The 23,033-nt window shown below is 36.9% G+C and overlaps 1 protein-coding gene across 1 annotated transcript in view; it reads left to right on the top strand.

The window, feature by feature from the left end:
* Positions 1–23,033, top strand: part of RNLS (renalase, FAD dependent amine oxidase) — a gene marked incomplete at both ends in the record, with an annotated part of 268,919 nt that overhangs the window by 204,307 nt on the left and 41,579 nt on the right. The window contains one exon of the mRNA XM_079706430.1: positions 5,195–5,368. Coding sequence (XP_079562556.1) covers positions 5,195–5,368 — 174 coding nt within the window. The remainder of the gene's footprint in view (positions 1–5,194; positions 5,369–23,033) is intronic.

Genomic DNA, 23,033 nt, shown 5'->3' with positions numbered 1-23,033 from the left:
TCCAACATTAATGAAATGGTTAAATTCAAATTACACAACATCCATTCCTTAAAATTGTATGGGGGCATTAAAAATTATGTTTACAATGAGATATTTTGTAAAATGCAGTATATAAAATTGTATGTATGATATGGTCACAGCCATGTTTAAGGAAAAAAGTCAGGAAAATACTGAAGAAAAAGTGTCAAAATATTGATAGCTGTTTCTCTGGGTAATGAGAATATAGTGTTTATTATTTTCCCTTTTGCCTCTTTATACCTATGTGTACTTTCCAAATATTCTAAAATGGATATGTATTCATCAATATTTATGGAATGCCCACATTGCATCAGTCATTGTCCTGGGATCTGGACACACAAAGCTCATGAGGCACAGTCTTTTTCCTCAAGTTGCTTATAATGTAGTGTCTTATTTTTATATTGTAACTTTTAAAATTATAGAACAACAAAGTTGTTTATTAACTAGGGTAGGTGAAAAGTAGTGTCCCATGTATTCTCATCTGATCTCTTTCCCTCACACCACCTTTTCAAGCCAACAGGAATTCTGGCTGATTTATCTGCAAAATATATCCAAAATCCTATGAAAGGTAAACCAATAAAGCTCTGAGAGAAAATAAATAAGAGAATATCTTCAAGACCCTGGAGTAGGCAGAGTCCTTAAACAGAACATAAATGGGCTAACTATAAATGAAAAAACGGTAAATTGTACTAAATTATAATTAAAACTCTGTTCATAAAACCACACTATTAAGAGAGTAAACAGGCAGGCTACTGAGGGGGAAAAAGTTTTTATAATTCACGTATAAGACTCATATCCAGAATATATAAAGAGCTCCTAAGTAGCAATAAGAAAACGGCAGATAACCGAGAAGAAAAATAAGCAAAGATTTGAACAGGCAATCATAAAAGAATATCCAAATAAACATGGAAAAGCTTCCAAATATTAGTCATCATGGAACACAAATTAAAACCACAATGGGATATCACTACATCCCAAATTAAAAAGGCAGATTGTAGCAAATGTAGATGGAGATGTAGAGCAACTAAACTTTCATACACTCTTGGTGGGAGTACAAATTGGTACACTTTAGAAAACCATTCGGCAGTAGCTACCAGAGCTGAACATAAGGGAACCCCATGATCCAGGAATTCCTATACTAGTATATACCCAAGAGAAGCACATACATATGTTCTTCACAGTACCTTTGTAATCACCCAAAACTGCAAACAATCCAAGTGTCCATCAACAGTAGAATGGATAAAGTGTAGTAGATACATATAAGCAATACTATCCCACAAGGAGAATTAAGTACAACTACATGTAACAGCAATTAAAATATCACCAGCATGATATTGAGTGAAAGAAGCCAGACACAAAGAGTACATACAACATCATTCTGCTTATGTGACATTCAGAAACAGCTCAACTAATCTATGGTGTTAGAATTCAGGATTACTGATTACCCTTGGCAAGGAGTACCTGTAAAGCAGGAAGAAGGTAGCTTCTGGGGTTCTGGTAATGATCTGTTTCTTAATCTGGCTGGTGATTATACTGGTGCATTCACTTTATGAAAATTCAAGGCATATTTTTCTGTACGTATATTAAACCTCAATTAAAATTACATTATATATATGTATGTGTGTGTGTGTGCCATCCGTATATATATAATACATGCACACATATATTTATAAAATATATATAATTCAAGGGTATGTATTTATACATGCATATGTGTACACACACACACACACACACATACACACACATATATTACGTCCAAAATGTAACCACTTGTGACCTTCTCTACTGTTACCTCCCACCTAAGACTACTGCAATAGCTATTTGCCCCAGTTCCTCTCATGAATCCCTTCAGTCTTCACCTATAGCCAGAAAGATAATTTTTAAAACGGAAGCCAGGTCATATCTGTCCTTGGCTTATAACCAGTAGTAATGGTTCCCCTGTCAATCAGAATAAAATCCTCAGAGGAGACATATATCCCTGACAGCCTATTTAAAGTAGCCTCACTATGCAGACTTGTCACTCTCGTCCCTTTACCCGGCTTTAATTTTCTTTATAGTTCTTATCACCAACTGACATACCATTTACTTAGTTATTTATTGATAATTGGTCTCTCTACCACTAGTATGTAAGCTACCTGACAGCGGGAACTTTAGCTTTCTTTATTATATCCCTCACATCTAGAACGATACCTGGCATCATAAAGTAGGCAATGAATGAATGAATGAGATCATCACCAAACCACATAGGAAATAAGGCAGAATATGTATGTCTAGCCCTCTTTTATATGTTAGGATACTAAAAGACTGAAATTACATTAGAAAACAAAAAAATGAAATTACTCACTTGATGTTATTGAGGAGTACAGTCCAGGTCTTCTGTTTTGCTCTCCCCCCTCTTCCTTTCTCCCTCTGTTCTTCCTCTCCCCCATACCCACATGTACATACATGTGTGCACACACAGGCATAGGCACAAGGAGAATGGGATAAGGACAGTTCTCCTAACTGACAGAAGTATGAATGTAAGCTACCCCATTCAATGCAATTTATAGCCACTTTATTTACATCAGATAGCCATAAAATATATATATATGTGTATATATATATATATATAATACATGTATGTGTGTTTGTGTGTGTATAATTACAGAGATTATAGAATCCTAGTGGCTCAGAATTAAATGAGGATGATGTCCAGGTAAAGATTCATTATATTGGAATCAGGCACTTTTATATGAGCCTAACTTTGTGGATATATGGCCCTTTTGAACACACAATAGTAAAGAACCTATTATTTTTCTTGCCAAAATATGTATATCCATGACCTAGGACTGCTCCTTCCAGCATTTTGCATTAAAAAAATTTTCAAACAAAATAAAACCATTTTGTTAGGTCCTGCAACAATTAAAAACTTTCTGGGCCCTGAAGGTAAATTTTTTTGTAAATGAATATGTTCAGAAGTTGAAATTGTTTCAGTCAAAAGTCTCACCTCCCTGTTCTCAGAATGAATTGTAGAGCCCCTGAAGCAGACAAGGGTGTTTAAGGTTAACCTCTGTTTCTATATAGATATCAATTACCTTTTCAAAGTCTTCCCAGTGGGATTTGCCACTTGGCAGCTTGTCTAAAAACTAGCTAAATGTGCAAATGTGTGTGGCGGGGAGGAAAAGGTCCAGTTTGGTTGTCAACCTAGTTGACCCTTTGGTTTTGGTAAAAAGAAAAAAAAATTTTTTTCAAAAAAGAGTTTTAGGCCCTTTCAGTTGCTAAATAACTGACTTCACTGTTTTGTAGGTTTATTTTTTTTAATTGAAAAAATGGGAAACTTAGTGATAACGCCCCAAATACACAATACGTGCTCAACTGCTAGTGTTAGTCTCCTTCACCTCCTCCAGCTCAGAAAACAGTGAGTGTAATATCAGGCCCCATAACTCTAATAAAAGTAGAGTAAATAATAAAATGAAGCCCAGGATACACTGAGAGTAACAAGGCCAGTGTCAAAAGATCATTTGTTCATCAAGTAGATAAATCTTTTAATAAGATGGAAAATGATGTTTAAAGGGAATGATGGCTTTTACTTCTGAGTGCAAAATAACCATTAATGTCAGAAGAGAAAGAAATGCTAAAGTTCATTTTGAAGCTCAGACTTACTTACAGATCAGGAGGGGAAGTGTGGAGTAAAGAAGACGGGCATGACTCCGATGCGGGAATTCTAGCTTCATCTTGACACAGACTTGGAAGCTGTGTAACCTAGGGCAAATTACTTAACCTCTCTGAATCTCAGCTTCACAGAGATGTAAAATTAGAATGGTAAATCTTGCAGGGCTTTTGTGAAGATTAAATGAGGTCTTAGTTTTAAAAATGTTTTGTAGCCAAGAATATGCTGTGATAATGTGTAGGATTATTATTGTGCTTAAATAATTTGAGTATCCTTCTTGTTTTCTCTCTTTCTCCTAAAGCCACTTCTCTAATGTTTAGCTAAAGTTACCCCCCTCCTTGAGATTTGCCAATCCCTACTGACTTAGATTAGGATATTTTCACCAATTAAATGAGAATTTTTCATATGCTCCATTTCTGAACTGGCTTGACTGAAGCCTTCAGAATAGAACTATTGCCTTCTCTGAAACCCAAATTATTAATGTAGTACATGAACAAGCAGCTCCCTGAGACCCTTAAAGGTAGGAAGACTGGAGATGGAAATTAAAACATGAGGGAAGTCTTTTCGTTCTTCATCCCAGGATGGAACATTGTCCCATTTTGCTAAATATTTTTCTCTCTATAATAGAAAAAATCATTAATGAACACTTACCGTATGCCAAGCACTGTGCTATGCAATATTCATGTAATCCTCACAACAGATTAATGCATCCTGTACTATTTTTGCCACTTACAGACAAAAGGACTATAATTAGAATAAGTGGCTTGACCACGGTCACCTACCTAGTAAGAGGTAGAGTCAGGATTTGAACCCAAACCTGCCTAATTCCTTTCCCAGTCTTTCCATTTGTTGATTATTTACCTCCTACATTTTAACTAGCTTTGCATGTCTGTGTTTGCCTTTCTATCTCTTTATACTTTCATCCTTTGTATTTCTGTAATTAATAGGGTAGAGGACTGTAACAAAAAAGACTAAGGTATGGTCCCTGTGCTTAAGAAACTATGATAGTCCACTGACAGAAAGATGACAGGCAAACAAATGACTGTATGACATGGAAGAACTTAAAGAAGTCCATAAGAGATGGAGCATTAGTCTCCTCACTGGTAACATGGGAATAATATTCTACCTTATACGGTTGTTGTTAAAATAGGGTGAAATGCTTGTGTTAAGTGTTGGCAAAAACCCTGCTCAGTGTATGGAATCTATAATGTTGCCAGCCAGTCCCAGGATAATAAGTAGGACACAAAGCTAGAAAAGCAACTTGGTGTCAGATTTTGAGAGACTTAAATGTCAGTCTAAAGAGTTTGGACCTACAGCTTGATGAAAACAAGTGTGCCAAGGACAGTAATCACTCTGCAAAGAAATTAGAGCTGATGCTATTTTACATTACCTTTCAAAATTCATCATAAGTGAGCTGGAGTCGGTAGAAACAGTTGGAACTGGTTTAAAGGAGTTTTGTATTTGATGTACTAAAAGGAAAGATGATAATTTAAAGTTTGATGCCCTGTACTTTTTCTTCCACAGTAATTAGTGAATGCCAAAGGCAGCAACTGGAGTCTGTGAGCTACTCCTCTCGCTACGCGCTGGGCCTCTTTTATGAAGCTGGCACGAAGATTGATGTCCCTTGGGCTGGGCAGTACATCAGCAGTAATCCCTGCATTCGCTTCATCTCCATTGATAATAAGAAACGCAATATAGGTCAGTACCCCCATTATTTCCCTTAAATACAGTAACAATGGTGGGTGTAGATCATGAAAAATGCGGTTTAATTGAGTGTTGCCATTCTGAACAGAGCAAGCATTTAACTCCAAGCCACAGGGGATAAAATTTAATGTCACATTTGGCCAATAATAAAATACACAGTGAAACCAGCAAAGTTTTTCAGAAAATCATTCACCACATGGCTTGTATTACTGAGTTTATGAAAATAGTGTCAGAAGGTTTAAGATTTCAAAATGGCCCAAGTTCTATTGCTTTAATATGGATCCATCTATATGCAAATTTATCTCTCATCATTTATTTCTTGGTGGAGTTTGCTTTTGTTTGTTTGGTTTTGTTTTTAAAATTTGACGAGTGCTGCTCTTTCCACATCCCAGGCTAGATATAAAAAGTGAATTTTACTATGTTATGAAAATCCTTCACTTCAATATAATTGTATTTATTTAATTTTCATCTGGAAAACTACATAAAATTACTTGGTATACAATGTAACTAAAATAATAGGTGAAATGTTTCATATGAGCTTTACTAGAATGGGATAAAGTCTACACCCCACCTTCTTTGTTGAAGATAGTTATTAAAATTAGATTTGAATTGCAAGAATAAACATAACTGATTCATTTCATGCATAAAGGTGAAAGTATATTCTTATTTGTAGGATTGTAGTGATTGCTAAGAAATTGCTTTTTGTGAAATAAACGTTAATGATCTAAAATGACTAAATTCTTGAAAGGAATAGTCACTGCAATTTGTTACGGTGTTTTATGGTGCAGTGATGGTTTCATCAAGCATTAGTTAGAAGTCTTGCCTGATAAAATCACCAACTAATGTCTCTTGGCTTGCCAGAACTTTATAATGATAGAACTGGGCTAGAGTATGGTTTTTATATCAGAGCACATGATCTTAGAAAAATGTTTCTTTTATAACTTAAAACTCCCTAAGGGCTGGACTGTTTATGTTAACATGATACCACATATATGTACAATCAGCAGTTCATGAAATGCCCTGTAACAGCAATGGACTAACCATTTTTAACTCGACAACTGCTTTGTTCTGAGAAAAGGAAAATAGCCCTTGATCTTCTGTTATATGTCATGAATTAGACATTATCCTTTGTGTATTGCTTCATAAGATATGACATCTGTTAGGGTATATTTAGTAATACATAACAGAAAAACCAATTTAAACTTGTTTAAACAACATATGGACATTTGTTATATTATCTGCTATGGACTGATTTGTATCCCCCCAAATTCATATGTTGAAGCCCTAAACCCCCAATGTGATTATATTTGGTGACAGGGCTTTTAGGAGGTAATTAAGGTTAAATGAGGTCATAAGGGTAGAATCCTAATTATAAGGCTGGCCTTATAAAATGAGGAAGAGAAAGAGAGAGAACCCTATTCTTGGGCATACACCAAGGAAAGGCCATATGAGGAGAGTGAGAAGGTTAAAAAGCAGGCCGTCTGCAAGACAAGAAGAGAGTCCTCACCAGAAACCAAATCAGCTGGCACCTGGATCTTGGACTTCCCTTCTCTGGAACTGAGAGAAATAAATTTCTTTTGTTTAAGCCATCCAATCTATGGCAGCCCAAGCTAACTGATAATATTATCTAAAAGGAAGAAGTTGGGGAGACTTCATGACTGATTGATTCAATAACAGAGCAACATCTTCAAGGACCTAAGGTTTATCCATCTCTGCTCTCTTCCACTCTTAATGTTGACATCCTCAGAGGACTGGTAGCAAGACGGCAATAACTATTGGAGTCACATCCAGACCCAGCAACATGCTTAGAAAGAAGAGGGACTATTACTATCTTAGTCCCTTTCTGAGAATTAAGGAAGTCTTTCCAGAAACCCCTCAACTGACTATCTTGTATCTCATAGGTCATAACTGGGTTACTCAACCAGTCTGAAACCAACCACTGGCCAGGGGGGTGGGACTACCATTACAACCCTAGACAAATCAAGATCTACTCCTGGAACTGGTATCAGGATCATCTTCCCTTTAGTCATATGAGGGTAGATACCTGACTAAAATAGGGGTTTGTTAGGAAGAAAGGAGGGAATAGTGGATGCTGGGTTGGCAACAAATAATGTCCATTATCTTCAAGTAGATTCATATCTTATGTGAGAGATAAAATTGTAAAGTTGGCACATAAAGAGAAGAATCATGTATATTCAAAATTATCTTTGAAAATATCTTAAAACTACGTGACATTTTGGAGACTAACATAATGTTCAGTAAATTCAGTATAGCATTTTGCCAGCATTCAATAGATTTCAGTTTATTCAGGTGAGGCCAGATGAAATTGTTGGTTTGCATTTGTAGGACAGTGATATCTTCTACTATGAAAGGCACACAGGAAAGAAAGAAATAGCAGTCATATCTCCTAACAGATTAAATCGCTGTGCAAATGGAGTGGGATGGTGAGTGAAAGCACCCACACTACTATGTAGTAGCAATTTATAAAATCAGAGTTATGCAAATTTGAAAGAGTACAACATAAAAATATTAATAAATTCTCACAAGATTGGCAGCTTTTGAAATAATAGAAATACCAAAAGAATCTTCTTTTATATTAACAATCACACAATTTTAAATCTTGAGCACCAGGTGAATTGGGAACCATGTTTTTGCTACAGCCCATGGTGGTGCCACTTCAGACAGCAAAGAAATACCTTCCTTCCTTTTTCAGTTTTATGAAAAATTAATTTTGGATTATGCAAGTTTTAAAATATAGGAGACCCCCAGTAATGGCATTCCCTAACATAAAATCTAACTAACTGCCTTGCATTTAAACTATTTTTTCTCACTATCTGGGGCCAGGGTGCTAAGTATATCTACTTGAATTCACATAATATAAATGTTCATATAGTGTAACTCCACTGTATTTTATTGACATTGATATTTAAGTAGGCCAGTAAGAATTGTCTCTTTATGTTACTAACACTACCCAACTCTACCCTTGATTTGGGGTGTTCGATTGAAACAAGAATTAATACTATAAATACACACAATCAATGAAGGGAAACATTTGTGTTCTGTCAGGTAGGGCAGCAACAAGACAGACAAAGGGTGGCAGAGCTGTCCACAAAATAAAGTCTGTTGTCAAGTCTTGAAGAGAGCCAGAGGATACAGGATTAGTAGCCCAAACCAGACAAAGGTCAATGAGTAATCATTTGTCAGATGTCAGGAATAGACAGTACACAACCCAGAAACAAAAGTCTCCTTGGGCAGAGGGGCTAAATTCCAAGATGTATTAGATTCATACCAGCGATTATGGGTACGACCCAGTACACTTAGGCTTGTGCTTTCCAAAATGTGTTCAATGGAACATCAGTTCCTTGATATGCTCTTTGTGAAGAGTCTCTGTCATCAATAAGTTTGCAAAATGCTACTGACTTTACCCCCATTTTAGAGAATCTCAGGGCATATTATCTTATTAAAAGATATTCCTATAGAGAAGACACCTTCTCACTTTATTTAATCTAGAATTTCCCAAATGTACTTGACCATGGAATATTTTATTTAGGCACCAAACCTGATAACATCCCACAGAAATTGTTCCCTAGGACACACCTGAGAAAGCCTGACTTGATGTCACCATTTATGCTTCGTACTTGGGCAGGAATTGTAAGCCAGATGAGAGGATGGGGAAGTCTAGTCCTGAGTCATCAGTGGGAAGATACTGAGTTTTTTTAGAGGTGGAAGAAGACTTTTTGCAGATGAACTCAAAACTTGGTAGGGTTATAACTGGAGACAATTTAGGTTGAAATAAGGTCTGAAGTAAGGTCATGTGAATTATCATTAACATGGATAATATTTTAAATGATCAATAAGATTATCACTGTGGGAAGAATTTGGACTTTAAAAGACTCAGATTCAAATTCTGGCTCTGAAACTTGCTAATAATGTGATCTTGTATGACCCTTGTTTTGTAACAATAGGTTTTGTAACAAACACAATCAAAAATTGTAATGGCCTGAACATAACAGAAGTCTGTTTCTTCTTCACATAAGACTCAAACAGGTGTTTATGATTGGAAGGTAGCTTTCATCAAAGAGGTGATTCAGAGACCCCGACTCCTTCCACCATTTGACTCTATCAGCTTCCTCAGGTGGCTTATAGAGTCACTGTGCTCATAGGAATCAAACAAGTGGATGAGGAAAAGAATGGAGGAGAGCACATAGGATATTTTTAGGGTTAGACTTAGAAATGGTACATATCAGGAGGGGTCACATTTTATTGATTAGAACAGTTATGTGGCCATACCTATTTGGAAGGAAAGCTGGAATCATAGTCTACCCGTGCATGTAGGAAGAATAAAAAGTGGGTTGGTGAACATCTAGCCAGTTTCTGCTGGAGCACTTAGCATAAGTCCTTCTGTGAAAGAGGCAGATTAGATCTACATAGATGATAAATAGATTTCAACACAGGTGCCAATCATTTAACAGGTAATCATCACCTGGGGCAAAAACTAAGAACAATTCCAAGACTGGGTCTAGACTCAGTAGAAGAGGATTCTACCAACAATTGGCAATGTCTGTCATGCAGAGGGCATGGGGAGCAGTGGGACAAGTGAAAGACATTTATCTCCTGTATAGGGAAAACACTCCTGTGTGTTCCTCCTTTACTCTCACACTCCTACCACACTCACAACACTTCTGACACCAGAAGTATGGATTTTCCACACCTCAAGGAATTCTGAAACCCCTGCTTGGTGCCCTGCAATTCAATTCAGTTCTGACACTATCTCTAAGGAGTTAGCAGCAGATCCCACAGGCAAAGGGTCCAACCCCACAAGACTGCCTCCACTTCAGATACCAATTGCAAGTTTCAAGCTGTCGTCTGTACTTCTGACTAACCAACTATAAACTGGTGTTCCCATGACCCCTCCTTGGGTTTGATAATTTGCTAGTATGGCTCACAGAACTCAGGGAAACACCTATTTACATGTACCGACTTATTGTATAATAAAGGATATGATATAGCACACAAATTAACAGCCAGATGAAGAGGTACATAGAGGGAGGTCCAGAAGGGTCCCATGTGCAGGACATTCTGTCCCTGTGGAGTTGGGGTGTGACACCTCCAGAAAGGATGTGTTCACCAGAAGCCCTCTGAACCCCATACTATTGAGATTTTTATGGAGGCTTCAACATGTAGGCATGATCTCTCATTAACTCAACTCTAGCCCTTCTCCCTTCATGGAGGATAGAGAGTGGGGCTGAAAGTTCTAAGCTTCTAATCATGGCTTGGCCTTTCTGGTGACCAACCCCTATCCCCTATCCTGAAGCTATCTAGGAGTCCCCCAAGAGTTACCTCATTAGAACAAAAGACACTTCTATCACCCAGGAAATTCCAAGGGATTTAGGACCTCTGTGCCACAACTGAGGGGAAAATTATATATATATATATATATATATATATATATATATATATATATATATATATATATATATATATATATATATATATATACACACACACATATATATAGTTTTACACACCTCCCAAGATCTCTGAGATCCTTCCCAACATCTTAAATTTGGAGTCAGACTGGCCAGGAGTCAAACTTCCTATATTGAACTCAGTTCTACCACTTACTAGCTGTGTGACCTTGGATAAATTACTTAAACTCTCTGCTTACTGATCAATAAAATGAGGAAAATAATACCAACTCTAAAGGGTCGAAGATGAAATGATTTAAACATATAAAGAGCTTCACATAGCACTTAGCAAATAATGTCAGTATCTATGGTGCCTAATATTATAATTAATAATTCCAGTCTTTAATTCAGATATTACATTCTCCAAAGCAAAAGGCATAAATATAAAAGCCTGACTGAAGTGAATGCAACCCTACGTTACCAGGACAGATAGGAGTCAGGGTGGCTTAAATAAATAAAATGTATAAGTAACCCTCAAAATGATTGGTCAGAATTTTAGCATCCTTCCCTGTTCACCATCTAGAAGAGTGTTAATGATCAGTACAATCACTAATAGGCAGCAATCTGAGGAGATTAATACAGTCTACAACTCTAGAAATGTGGTGGCCAATGACCATAATTACATAGCTTTAAATATCTCATTAAAGAAAACAATCCGACTCATCCAAAAAGAAAACAAGTGAACAAACTTTTGCATCACATGGAATTTATACGTTCAAGGATTGTATTGTTAGGATCCTTGAGTAACAAACACTAATATAATGCATAATGCATTTAAAGGCTCTTTTACAAAAGATTATTCCATATAGCTGTTTGTTACATCAACTCTTTATAAAAGTTAGGAGCATGATACGAAATTCTGTAAATAATTGGGATGGGCCTGGGGCCATAAATCCAGTCACCTTGTCTTCACTTAGGGGAGTACATGATTATTCCAACTAGGTGATAACCATGCAATTGACCACACAAAATATCTGCTTTTGGATTTGAAACATTGTGCAATTATTTGTCATTAAATTTGCAGAAAATGCAGTCCAGATAGGTAACACTTTATAAGTTGAACAAAAAAGGACGAGGGAGAAGAAAAAGGGACGAGAGGGAGAAAAGGAAAGGAAAAGACCTGGGATGATGAAAAACTGTCAGGTTTCCAGTTCAAGCTTTTTCTTTAAAATATCAACTCCAGAAACAGAGCTTTCAGATAAAACAGCAATCATCATCTTAAAATAACAAGCAGTAACCAGTTACAAAATTCATAATATTGGGTTTTTTGTGTTATAGACATAGTCATTTGTAATTCAATTATGTAACTGATGCTGTCCATATGAATCTGTTAAGGCAATTTAATAAACAGCAGTCAAATACTAATTACAAATATCCATCTCACTATTACAGTGATGCCACAGAATGTTACATGATTGTAATATCAAATCTTTTTCCTTGCTCTCTCAGAAAGGAAAAAATATATATGTGTGTGTGTATATATATATATGTATATATATATATACACATATATATGTATGTGTGTAATGTATAAATGTACTTACATAAAACATATGTACATATGTATACATAAAAATGAATATCATATGTTGTCATTTAAAGTAATAGGCACAAATATAAAATAGATTACTCTTATTTCACATAATATTTGCCACTTTTAAAAATAGGTTTTCTTTAGAAAATGAGATAACTCAGTCCATTTTGTAAGGAGAACATTTGCACACAAAGTAAAAACAAATAGATCCCTTTCAGCCGCTGGTTTCCCTATCAAGCTATCTTCAATGGGAAAGATTTACATCCACGATAACACTTGTCCTCCCACTTGCCAAGCAAGTGAACTCAGTCTGAAAATCAATGCCAGAGACAGAGGGAAAGTGAAAAAGAAGCTAAATATGTAACATCAAAAATAAACCTTTAAAATATCCTAAGGAGTATATTACTGGGAAAAATATATATCTTATGGAAGTTTCCTTCGGAAAAATTGAATTCACAAATATTTTATTTATATGTTTTCCATTCTCAGTTTATTTGGTCAAATAATTATTTACAAATATGTATTGGATGCTTCTGTGTGCTGGGCACTTTGCTTGGAAATGAGGATTCCATAGTTTCTGCCCTCATAAAACATAACATTTATGAAGTCTACTCAAATGAGAAATTCTGAAGGAAATTGATACATGAGGCTCTGTTGGACTAGTGACTTAGAGTCAAGTATGAGTCCTCATAAATATAAATAGACGCACTGAGTATAGAGAGCAACAACTCACATATATGATCAAAACTGGGGAGAGTCATGCTGCCTCATGACGATATTATGATCTTTTAAAAGGATGCTTTAGACCTGGGACCTTTTGTCAACATGAATCTAATAATCTTCTTTCTTCAGGTGAAGAAATGAAAAATGGGGACTATGGAACATTTAAATCCATGAAAAAATCAGAAACTTTAGCATAGCCTATTATTTAACTTTCTCCTGGGGCTGCTAAAAAGTTTAATAAATACAAATAAGTTGTGCAATGTCCAAGAAGCAGTGAGCAAAAGGATAAAGAAAGTCTAGAGTCTACAGCTGCCTGGTATTTCTGTAATTATAAACAATTCCAAACTGCAGATGTATAGAGCATCCACACTAAGAAGTGAGTCTTGAACATTACATCTGCAAGTCTCTTCTTGTGCCAACATTCCACCTTTGTGTTCTGCCTGCCCTGCCCTCTGAGAGTGGTATTTTCACTTGTGGTATTGGCCTAAACGTGTGGCTGTCAGGCTGAGATTTACAAAAGATCTTCAGGTTGTCCAAGAGTTCCTCCAGAACACAAGACCAGATGTGTTGGTGACTGAGTGTAGTTTGGATCCACTATTAGGGGGAGAAGAGGGGAATGAGAATCAGATGACTGTTTATGATGAATAAATGTATGGATCTGAAATTTACAGGGTATAGATGAGAACAACAGAAAAGCTGAGAGGCTGCCATCATTGCTGCCAATTTAGAAAGGCAATAGCAAAGGAAAACCCTCTGTTGGCTTTGTAAGGAGGTGAGGAAGGCCAGTTTACCTCAAGGAGGGAAAAATCAGCAGAGGTGCACAGGTAGGAACTGCCACCGTCCCTCTGACCTCTTCACTAACAAAAGTCAAGTAACTTGGTATGTAGGTATCGTGTAATGAAGGCACTGCTGTATTAAATGTAATGACATCTAATTTTTGCTATTTGTAATTATGATCCCTTTAAGTGATGGCTCTTCTGTCTTCCAAGCACCTAGGAGAGATTAGATGCCAGTTTGAGAGTGAGAACAAGGAGAGCTAAATTGTTTTGCTTAATTGAGGAAAAAAATTCAGATACTCTGAGACTAAGGGGAGGGCAAGGAGCAGAGAAGGGAAAGAGGAAAGAGAATACTACATAGAGTAGTAGAGACTCTGGCTTGACCTGAGGGATTGCTATGTAGACTTCTAACTTGTTTGCTATATAATTTACTTTGTGACCCTCCTCCCACAAGTCCCTACCACCTCAGTATAGTTCTGGATTGAGCAATTGTTTTAAATCGAGGGGTGCTTTTTATTGGAGAGTTATTTTGTAAATCAACACAGTCCAGACACTTTTTGGAATATCTAGGGTGAAATTATTAGGAACTTTATGGTTTCTTCACATTAGTTCCTGTGCAGAGATTTGGAGTCTGCTGTCTCTATGGAAAAACCTCACATCTGTTTGAGAACCTTATTTTTTATTTACTTTTTTTTTTTTTGCGGTACACGGGCCTCTCACTGCTGTGGCCTCTCCCGTTGTGGAGCACAGGCTCCGGACACGCAGGCTCAGCGGCCATGGCTCATGGGCATGTGGGATCTTCCCGAACCGGGGCACGAACCCATGTCCCCCGCATCAGCAGGCGGACTCTCCACCACTGCGCCACCAGGGAGGCCTGAGAGCCTTATTTTGAATGCAGACAGAACTTCTCATCCTCTGGACCTCCAGTAACGCAAGCTCAACTTACTGTTTCCATAATACCTACAACCAGGTCAATCTGTTGAGGGAGCTGGAAATTGGGAAAATGCTCTCTCTATGGGACTGAATGTTTTGAAGTATCTTGAAGTTAAGTCCTTACTGCAGCCTGAAGTGAAGCTGTCAACACTGTGGGTTTTAAGCCAGGGCTCAAAATGATGTGCTCTGCTCCGCTTCCCAGACAAGGGCCTGGTTTTCATCATTCTGGAGGCATCTCAAAACCTCTGCAGATTGAGAATAGTCTTGTAAAACTGTGTAACTCTCAGACAGCTTGTGAGCCTCAGGTCCTGGGAGACAGTAAAGACTTGTTGAACTGGATGAGAGCTTGACAAGTCTTCATTCTGGTCCATTTTTTATCTGGGACCACAACAACACTATACCAAAGAGATGGAAACTTTCCTTTGCCTAGAGCTCCCTCAGAAAAGATTTCACCATTTTTCTCACTGTCAAGAATTCTTCCTCAGATCAATCTGAATGCCTCATGGGCTAAAGAGTTGATATGCCCTGTTTGCAGAGCTGCTGCGTTCTCCAGATGAGCAGCTCTCTCCTTTAGCGGGAATACATGCCGCTGTCTATCACACGTGCTATCCATTAATTAATCCCTCTTCTCTTCATCAAGATTGAAAATATAAGAGAGAGACTCTAACATCGTGGCATAACAGGAGTGTGTATTCGGTGCTCAGGAAATATTTGCTGAGCCGGTCGCCCTTTATGCAGCTCTGAGATGCCCTTCCCTTGTTCCGAAATAACATTGAGAATTAATACTTCAGCACTGGTCACCCACTTAGCAGGCAAGGAAAAGTAATGGTAGTCAGCAAATTGTTCACCCCTAAGACAACCTAGGTATATGTTACTACGGCCCTCTAAATCATATAAAATGAATGAGCTCTCTAGTTGCCAAATCTGCAAGCTGTTGAAAAAACATATGTGAGCTATTGGCGATTAGAATGATCAGAAGCCTCTTTTGGAGACCCTGTCCCATGCCTATTACATGGGGAATACTTGACTACATAGTATCAGAGGTATTGCCAGTAAGACCTGGAAGTTTTATCAAGCTGTCTTCCCAAAGAGATCCAAGTATTCTTGGTAACAAGTTTACCGTGGTCTCTAGGGAATATGCATCTGCTTTGAATGATGCCCTGTAACACAGACCTTGATTTCTAAGGTTACACTTCAAAGGATCCCACCATTCTTTTTGTGAAAGATTTTTTTAAATACTTGGTTGAAGAACAACTGTGCTCCAGCTGAGATATTTAACTTAGAAAATATGTGAGAAGCTCTGCAAATGTGCCATTTCTCTTCCATGGTTTAGCAGTTATCTCTTTTTTGTATCTCAATGGAATTAAAATGATATCTTGCATAGGAACTTTGCCACAAATGATGAGTTCATATCAACCCAAACTTGGTAAGTGGTGAATTCCTTATTGTATAATTCATGATTTGGTTTTTATTATCATGGATGGTCAAAAATAACCAGTGTTATCAAGTATGGTTCTGTTCCATGGTTCCATGGACTTTGCAATCACACAAACCTAGTTTCAAATTATAACTCTATACTTAGAATTAGGTTGAACTATATTATATTGCTGTCTTTGTAATTTAAAATGTTCAAATACCAGCATTTTCATGTGATTCAACCTAATAGCTCTGTAACCAAGAGTAAGTTTCTCAGTCTCTCTGAGCTTCACTTATCTGTACTGTAAGGTTAATATTGTCTCCCAGAAATGTAATAAGGGTTGAATAGTATATCCAAAACGCCTAGTCCCATGCCTAGCACACTGGAGGCACATAGTAAATTCTGTCCTTACAGTTGTTGTCACATAAATTATTTTATGGTTTCAGTCTATCAGCTATATAAACGTTTTTTCATTTTGACAAAGAAAAAAGGGAAGGATAATGCCAATAGTGCAAGTTTAGTTAAATTATATTATCTTCTGTTAAAAATAAAAACACTTACACGTTAGGGTAGTTAAACAATATCTCATTTCCCGAATAAGGTGTTAAACTCAGAGAACATTAAATTAAATGTGGGTTTTTTTATGGAATCTCAAATCCCTTTTTGAATAATTCCCCCAAAATTTACACTCCAGCATATCCGAGAGGAGTTAGATACTATGAAGTAAGTTGTCAGCAAATCAAAGGCTGAGACTAATTCAAGAGCAGGTTTCAAAGTGTGACCGCAGAATCTCACCACAGGAAATCGCTTCATTGTGCTTCATAAATACTTTATATCAGTTAGCATTTTTAACTCTGTCCAGAATCACCAATCCATCATTTTGCCCAGATGTGACATTACTGAATCAATTTAGCCTAAAGAGTCGTTTGGTTTTATTACCAATGACTTTCTTGTTATTAAGTGAGCTGAGAAGGCTTTGATATGCCCTTTAAGATCATATGTGGACCCTGCTATTTTTAATAATCATTGCCCCTACAGACTTCATATATGTGCTCATTTAGATAATGAGAAGCATCTACATGTACTGCACAGGACCTTGAATTCCCTGCATAATATGAATGAATATTAAACATCGGAATCTGAAAAGAATCTATTGAAATTCCATTAATATTTATAACTGCTCTGTGGGACTAGGGGAATTCTTCAGTATAAAATATTCCAAATTCATGTTTGTAAGAATGAAGCATCCTTGAATTTAAAATATAGTTTTCTTCACTGAAATAGATTTCTATTATACATATACCTAGTGAATTCTTTGTTGTTGATATTCTATATCCTTATTTAAAAGAGTCAGGAAAAGCATTTTAGAACCTTGGGCTCATTTGAACCTAATCCACTCTTTTTTATTAAAAATAAAATGCCTGTTTGTTCCCTTTTCCACTGTCTATATTCATAATATTGGTTTCTTAGGAGTAGCTCACAATATCATAAAGGATATTGTTAAAAGGATTATAGTCCCTTTGATTTAAGAACTTTGGCCAAAATACCCAGATTCAATTATTTTTTCCTGTCAAAATATAACAGGAAGGATAATTTCACTGGTCTTATTAGTAAAGGAGATAAGAATGTCTACAGTAAACTGGTAAATTTCCTCTATCAAAAGCACCAGAAATATTTTGACACATCATAATTAAAAACTTCATCTGATTAGTCTCAGTCTTTCAAATTCAACATTTTATAATGTCAAGGCAAAACTTTCTCTTTAATGCACCAAATGAACTAGAGCAAAGTATTGATATTAGGCCAAATCCTCCAACCCAGAGATATATTTCTTCTGGTCATGGTATCCTTTTGAGCAGTTAAAAGTCTAAAGCTGAACCCAATTACGCAACTACAGTGATAAAGTGATATCCTTAGAGCAGACCAGTATGCTTGCCCAATTTCAGGAAAAGAGTCCAATCATAATACCACTCAACACACAAAATTTCATATAGGGCATGATGCTGAGTAGGCCAGTATAACGATGTATAATAAGGGATGACTGCTTATTGCTGGTGAGTGTTGGGAAAGTGGCACATTTTAGTTGACTGTCATCATAGAAAACCAGGGCTTTCTTACACACTGTGGAAGAACTCCAGCGAGGTCTGGAACACCAAGTGCGAGTTAGGACAAATCGCCTGCTCTGGGGACCTGGGTAGGCCCAATTAAAGGACTATTGAAACTCTTCCATTTTTCCTTTTGGCAGTGCCAATAAAAGCTGCAACAGGCTGAAAATTTCCTTGTGTCTCATGATAAATAGATGTTTTCCTAAAACTTGGGAGGTCTTAACCAAAGAAAAAACTTCTCCAAAACAGATCCTGAAATATAAGCAGTCCCACTAAATGTGGCCCCATTCGTTAAATGGGTAGAATCTATGGAATTTTTAAAGGAATTACTGCAAGGAACTTGGAGGAAAGATTATTCCAGCCCTGGAAAGCAAGTAGAATTCAGAATATGATTGCCAGAGCTATTTTATTCCTTTTTTTAAAAAAAATCTATATATGTTATAATCAAACTTAACATGTGAAGCGCTGGCTCTTGATTGCCTGCCTTGGAAATTCAGAACTTGTTCTCTGTTTCTAAAAATGGAGCTACCAGTCTCCTAGCTCCTTGAGCCCCAAATCAGGAATCATCCTTGCTTTTTTTTTCTCTTTCATTGAACTCACTTCTCTTCATCACTGCTGTCACAACCCAAGCACCATCTTATTTTAACTAGTCTCTCCATACTTGCCCCTTTCCAGTTCATTTGTCACATTGCCAGAATGATCTTCTTCAAACACATCTGTTTATGCCATTTGCTTTCCCACTTAAAGCCCTTTATTGCTTTCCCTTTGCGTATGGGATTAAATCTCAGATCCTTATCATGACCTACAAGATCCTGAATGATCTCATACAGGGGACACAAACTTTTTCTATAAAGGCCAGCTAGTCAATACTTTAGACTCTGAGCCATACGGTCTCCTGTTGCAACTTCTTAGCTCTGCTGGTGTCACACAAGATATAAACATTATATAAAGGAATGGGCATGACTATGTTCCAGTAAAGCTTTATTTACCAACACACGTGGAGGCCAGATTAGTTTGCCAGCCCCTGGTCTAGCACATGCCTATTTCACTAGCTCCTTCCTCCCTACCTTACTTGGCTCTCCAGTCACACCTCTCATTCCTGCCATGGTTTTTCCCACTTAAGACCATGGTCCATTTTGTTCTCTCTGCCTAGACTGTCTCAGTTTAAATGTTACTTCCACAGAGGCCATTCCTGAATTCCTAATTTAATTAGGTTTTCCTATTATACTCTTCTTTAACACCTTATATTTTAATTTTCAGTAACTACACACTGATTTGTGTAATCATTTGTTTAATGTCTCTTTCACCTTCATATTGTAAGGTCCATGAGTGGAGAGACTGAATTTGCTTTGCTCCTCTTTGTATCTCCAGCACATGGCACAGTGCTTCACATATAGTAATTTCTCAATTAAATGTGTGTTAAATGAATAATGAGTTAAGGAGATCTAATCAAAACATGACAGAGGAAAACAAAAGATAACAATTTGGGCTCAGATCTAAAATATGAAATGCTTTAAGTCCATTGATTTCCAAGGTATATCATTTTTAAAGTTCTACACTTGAAATAAGGGATGTGTAATTCATAGGCATACCTCAGAATCTTGGTACTACAAAGGCATTTGCGGTTGACACATTGTGGCTTTTACACAAAGTCGCATGCAGGTTGGGCATCTCTACTTCATCTTACAGATCTGCTAACTGAAGCATTAGCCCCTAAAGTCAGCATGAAGGTAAGAAAGAAATGGAAGGCACATAATAGCTCTTAATAGCCTTGGACTAGATGGAACACACTTCACTTCCCCTCATGTCCACTGACCAAGACTAGTTATATGGCTCCAGCTTAACTGCCACATAGACTAGGAATTGTCAGGGAGCACATGGACTATTTAGTGAGAGTGAACTATCTCTGCCAGAGAGTGTAAAAAATAGTTCAAATGTATTTCCCAATATTAAACAAAATTGGCTATATGAAGGTACTATAAACTACACATATTGGTACACTATAGATGATATATTTTACCAAATTAAAAAAGCTTTTCTTAAATTTTAATTTACCTCATTTATGTTAATATTCTCACTTGTTAGTAATCTTTAGGGTCTTACTCTCATGTCTCCCCCAGACACTTTTCTACAAAGACTTTTAATGTGTAATAGAGGAAAATGCTCATTTTGTAATAATTTCATTTTATGACCATGGTTTTTCTATATAATCTATAAGTTTTGGTCATTTTAAAAGAATTCTATGGTACATTTCCTCTCAAAGGTAAAATATTATAGTCCAGAACTTGACTGTAAGGGAATGATCCTTATAAGAAAAGAAATATCTATGTGTTCTCTTTGCTCCCCAAATTGTCTCCACAAGTTATTTATCAGTCATACATTGAATATTTATTGCATTTCAGCTATGGGCCAGACATTGTTCTAGGTGTTCAGGTGAATAAGACAGCTCTTCTACTGCTTACCTTTGACAGGGAATATTTAAACATATTCCAGCATAATGATAAAAACTTAGAATTCCTTATCAGCAAAATTTCAACAGTGTTTAATCTGATATTCTCTTGTGTCCTTGTTATTTTATTTCTGCAAGTGTTTGTGGAATTGAAGTTATCAATATCTCTGTAGGACACTGTCTTTTCATTTGGTCAGTATTCCTAGTCAGGTCTTTAGTAATCCTTGAGTTACACTTACAGGGATATAAAAATATGCCTTGTTTTAAAGAGACAGTAATAAGCTCTGAGGCTATACCTGCTCCACTGAAGAAGGTAGAAACAATTCTCTATTTTGAAATCAGTCTCCTGGGTCTGTCCTCCTTATTTATATGGGCATACCTTGTTTTATTGCACTTCACTTTATTGTGCTTAGCAGATATTTTACTTTTTATGAATTGAAGGTTTGTGACAACCCTGTGTCAAGCAAGTGTATCAGTGCCATCTTTTCCAATAGCATTTGCTCATTTTGTGTCTTTGTGTCACATTTTGGTACTTCTCATAATTTTTCAAACTTTTTCATTATTATTATATTTGTTATGGTGATCTGTGAACAGTGATCTTTGATGGTACTACTGTAATTGCTTTGGTGTGCCACAAACTGTGCCCATATGATGGTGAACTTAATCCATAAATGTTGTGTGTGTTCTGACTGCTCCACCCAGCGGCCATTCCCCCATCCCTCTCCTTCTCCCCAGGCCTCCCTATTCCCTGAAATACAACAATATTGAAATTAGGCCAATTAATAAACCTACAGTGACCTCTAAGTGTTCAACTGAAAGGAAGAGTCACACATCTTTCACTTTAAATCAAAATCTGAAACTGATTAAGCTTAGTGAGGAAGGCATGTCAAAAGCCAGGAGAGGCCAAAAAGTAGGCCTCTTGCACCAAACAGTCAGCCAAGTTGTGAATGCAAAGGAAAAGTTCTGGAAGGAAATTAAAAGTGCTACTTCAGTGAATACAAATGATAAGAAAGTGAAACAACCTTGCTACTGATATGGAGAAAGCTTTAGTGGTCTGGATAGAAGTACAAACCAGCCACAACATTCTTGTTTGCCAAAGCCTAATCGAGAGCAAGGCCCTAACTCTTTTCAAGTCTATGGAGGCTGAGAAGTGAGGAAGCTGCAGAAGAAAAGTTTGAAGCTAGCAGAAGTTGTTGATTCACGAAGTTTAAGGAAGGAAGCCATCTCCATAATATAGATGTGCAAGGTGAAGCAGCAGGTGCTGTTGCAGAAGCTGTAGCAAGTTATCCAGAAGATCTAGCTGAGACAATGAATGAAGGTGGCTACACTAACCAACAGATCTTCAATGTAGGTGAAACTGCTTTGTATTGGAAGAAGATGCCAGCTAGGACTTTCATAGCAAGAGAGGAGAAGTCAATACCTGGCTTCAAAATTTCAAAGGACAGGCAGACTCTCTTGTTAGGGGCTAATCCAGATGGTGACTTGAAGGTGAAGCCAATGCTCATTTACCATTCTGAAAATCCGAGGGCCCTGAGAATTATGCTAAATCTATTCTTCCTGTGCTCTATAAATGGAACAATGAAGCCTGGATGACAGCACATCTGTTGACAACATGGTTTACTGAATATTTTAAGCTCACTTTTGAGACCTACAGCTCAGAAAAAAAAATTCCTTTCAAAATATTACTGCTCATTGACAATGAATCTGGTCACCCAAGAGCTCTGATGGAGCTGTGCAATGAGATTAATATTGTTTTCATGACTGCTAACACAACATCCATTCTGCAGCCCATGGATCAAGAAGTAATTTTGACTTTTATTATTTAAGAAATACATTTTGTAAGACTACAGCTGCCATAGATAGTGATTCTTCCAATGGATCTATGCAAAGTAAATTGAAAACCTTCTGGAAAGGATTTGCCATTCTAGATGCCATTAAGAACATTCGTAATTCACGGAAAGAGGTCAAAATATCAACATCAACAGGAATTTGGAAGAAGTTGATTCCAACCATAGTGGATGATTTTGAGGGTTTCAATACTTCAGTGGAGGAAATAACTGCAAATGTGGTAGAAATAGCAAAAGAACTAGAATTAGAAGTGGTGGCCGTAGATTTGACTAAATTGCTGCAATCTAATGATAAAACTTAGAGGAGTTGCTTCTTATGGATGAGCAAAGAAAGTAGTTCCTTGAGATGGAATCTACTCCTGGTGAAGATGCTGTGAAGACTGTTGAAATGACAACAAAGGATTTAG

The sequence above is a fragment of the Hyperoodon ampullatus genome, assembly GCF_949752795.1.
Source record: "Hyperoodon ampullatus genome assembly, chromosome: 1".
NCBI classification, from domain to species: Eukaryota; Metazoa; Chordata; class Mammalia; order Artiodactyla; family Ziphiidae; genus Hyperoodon; species Hyperoodon ampullatus.
The sequence above is the reverse complement of the archived record's forward strand: the minus strand, read 5'-3'. Positions and strand labels throughout refer to the sequence as shown.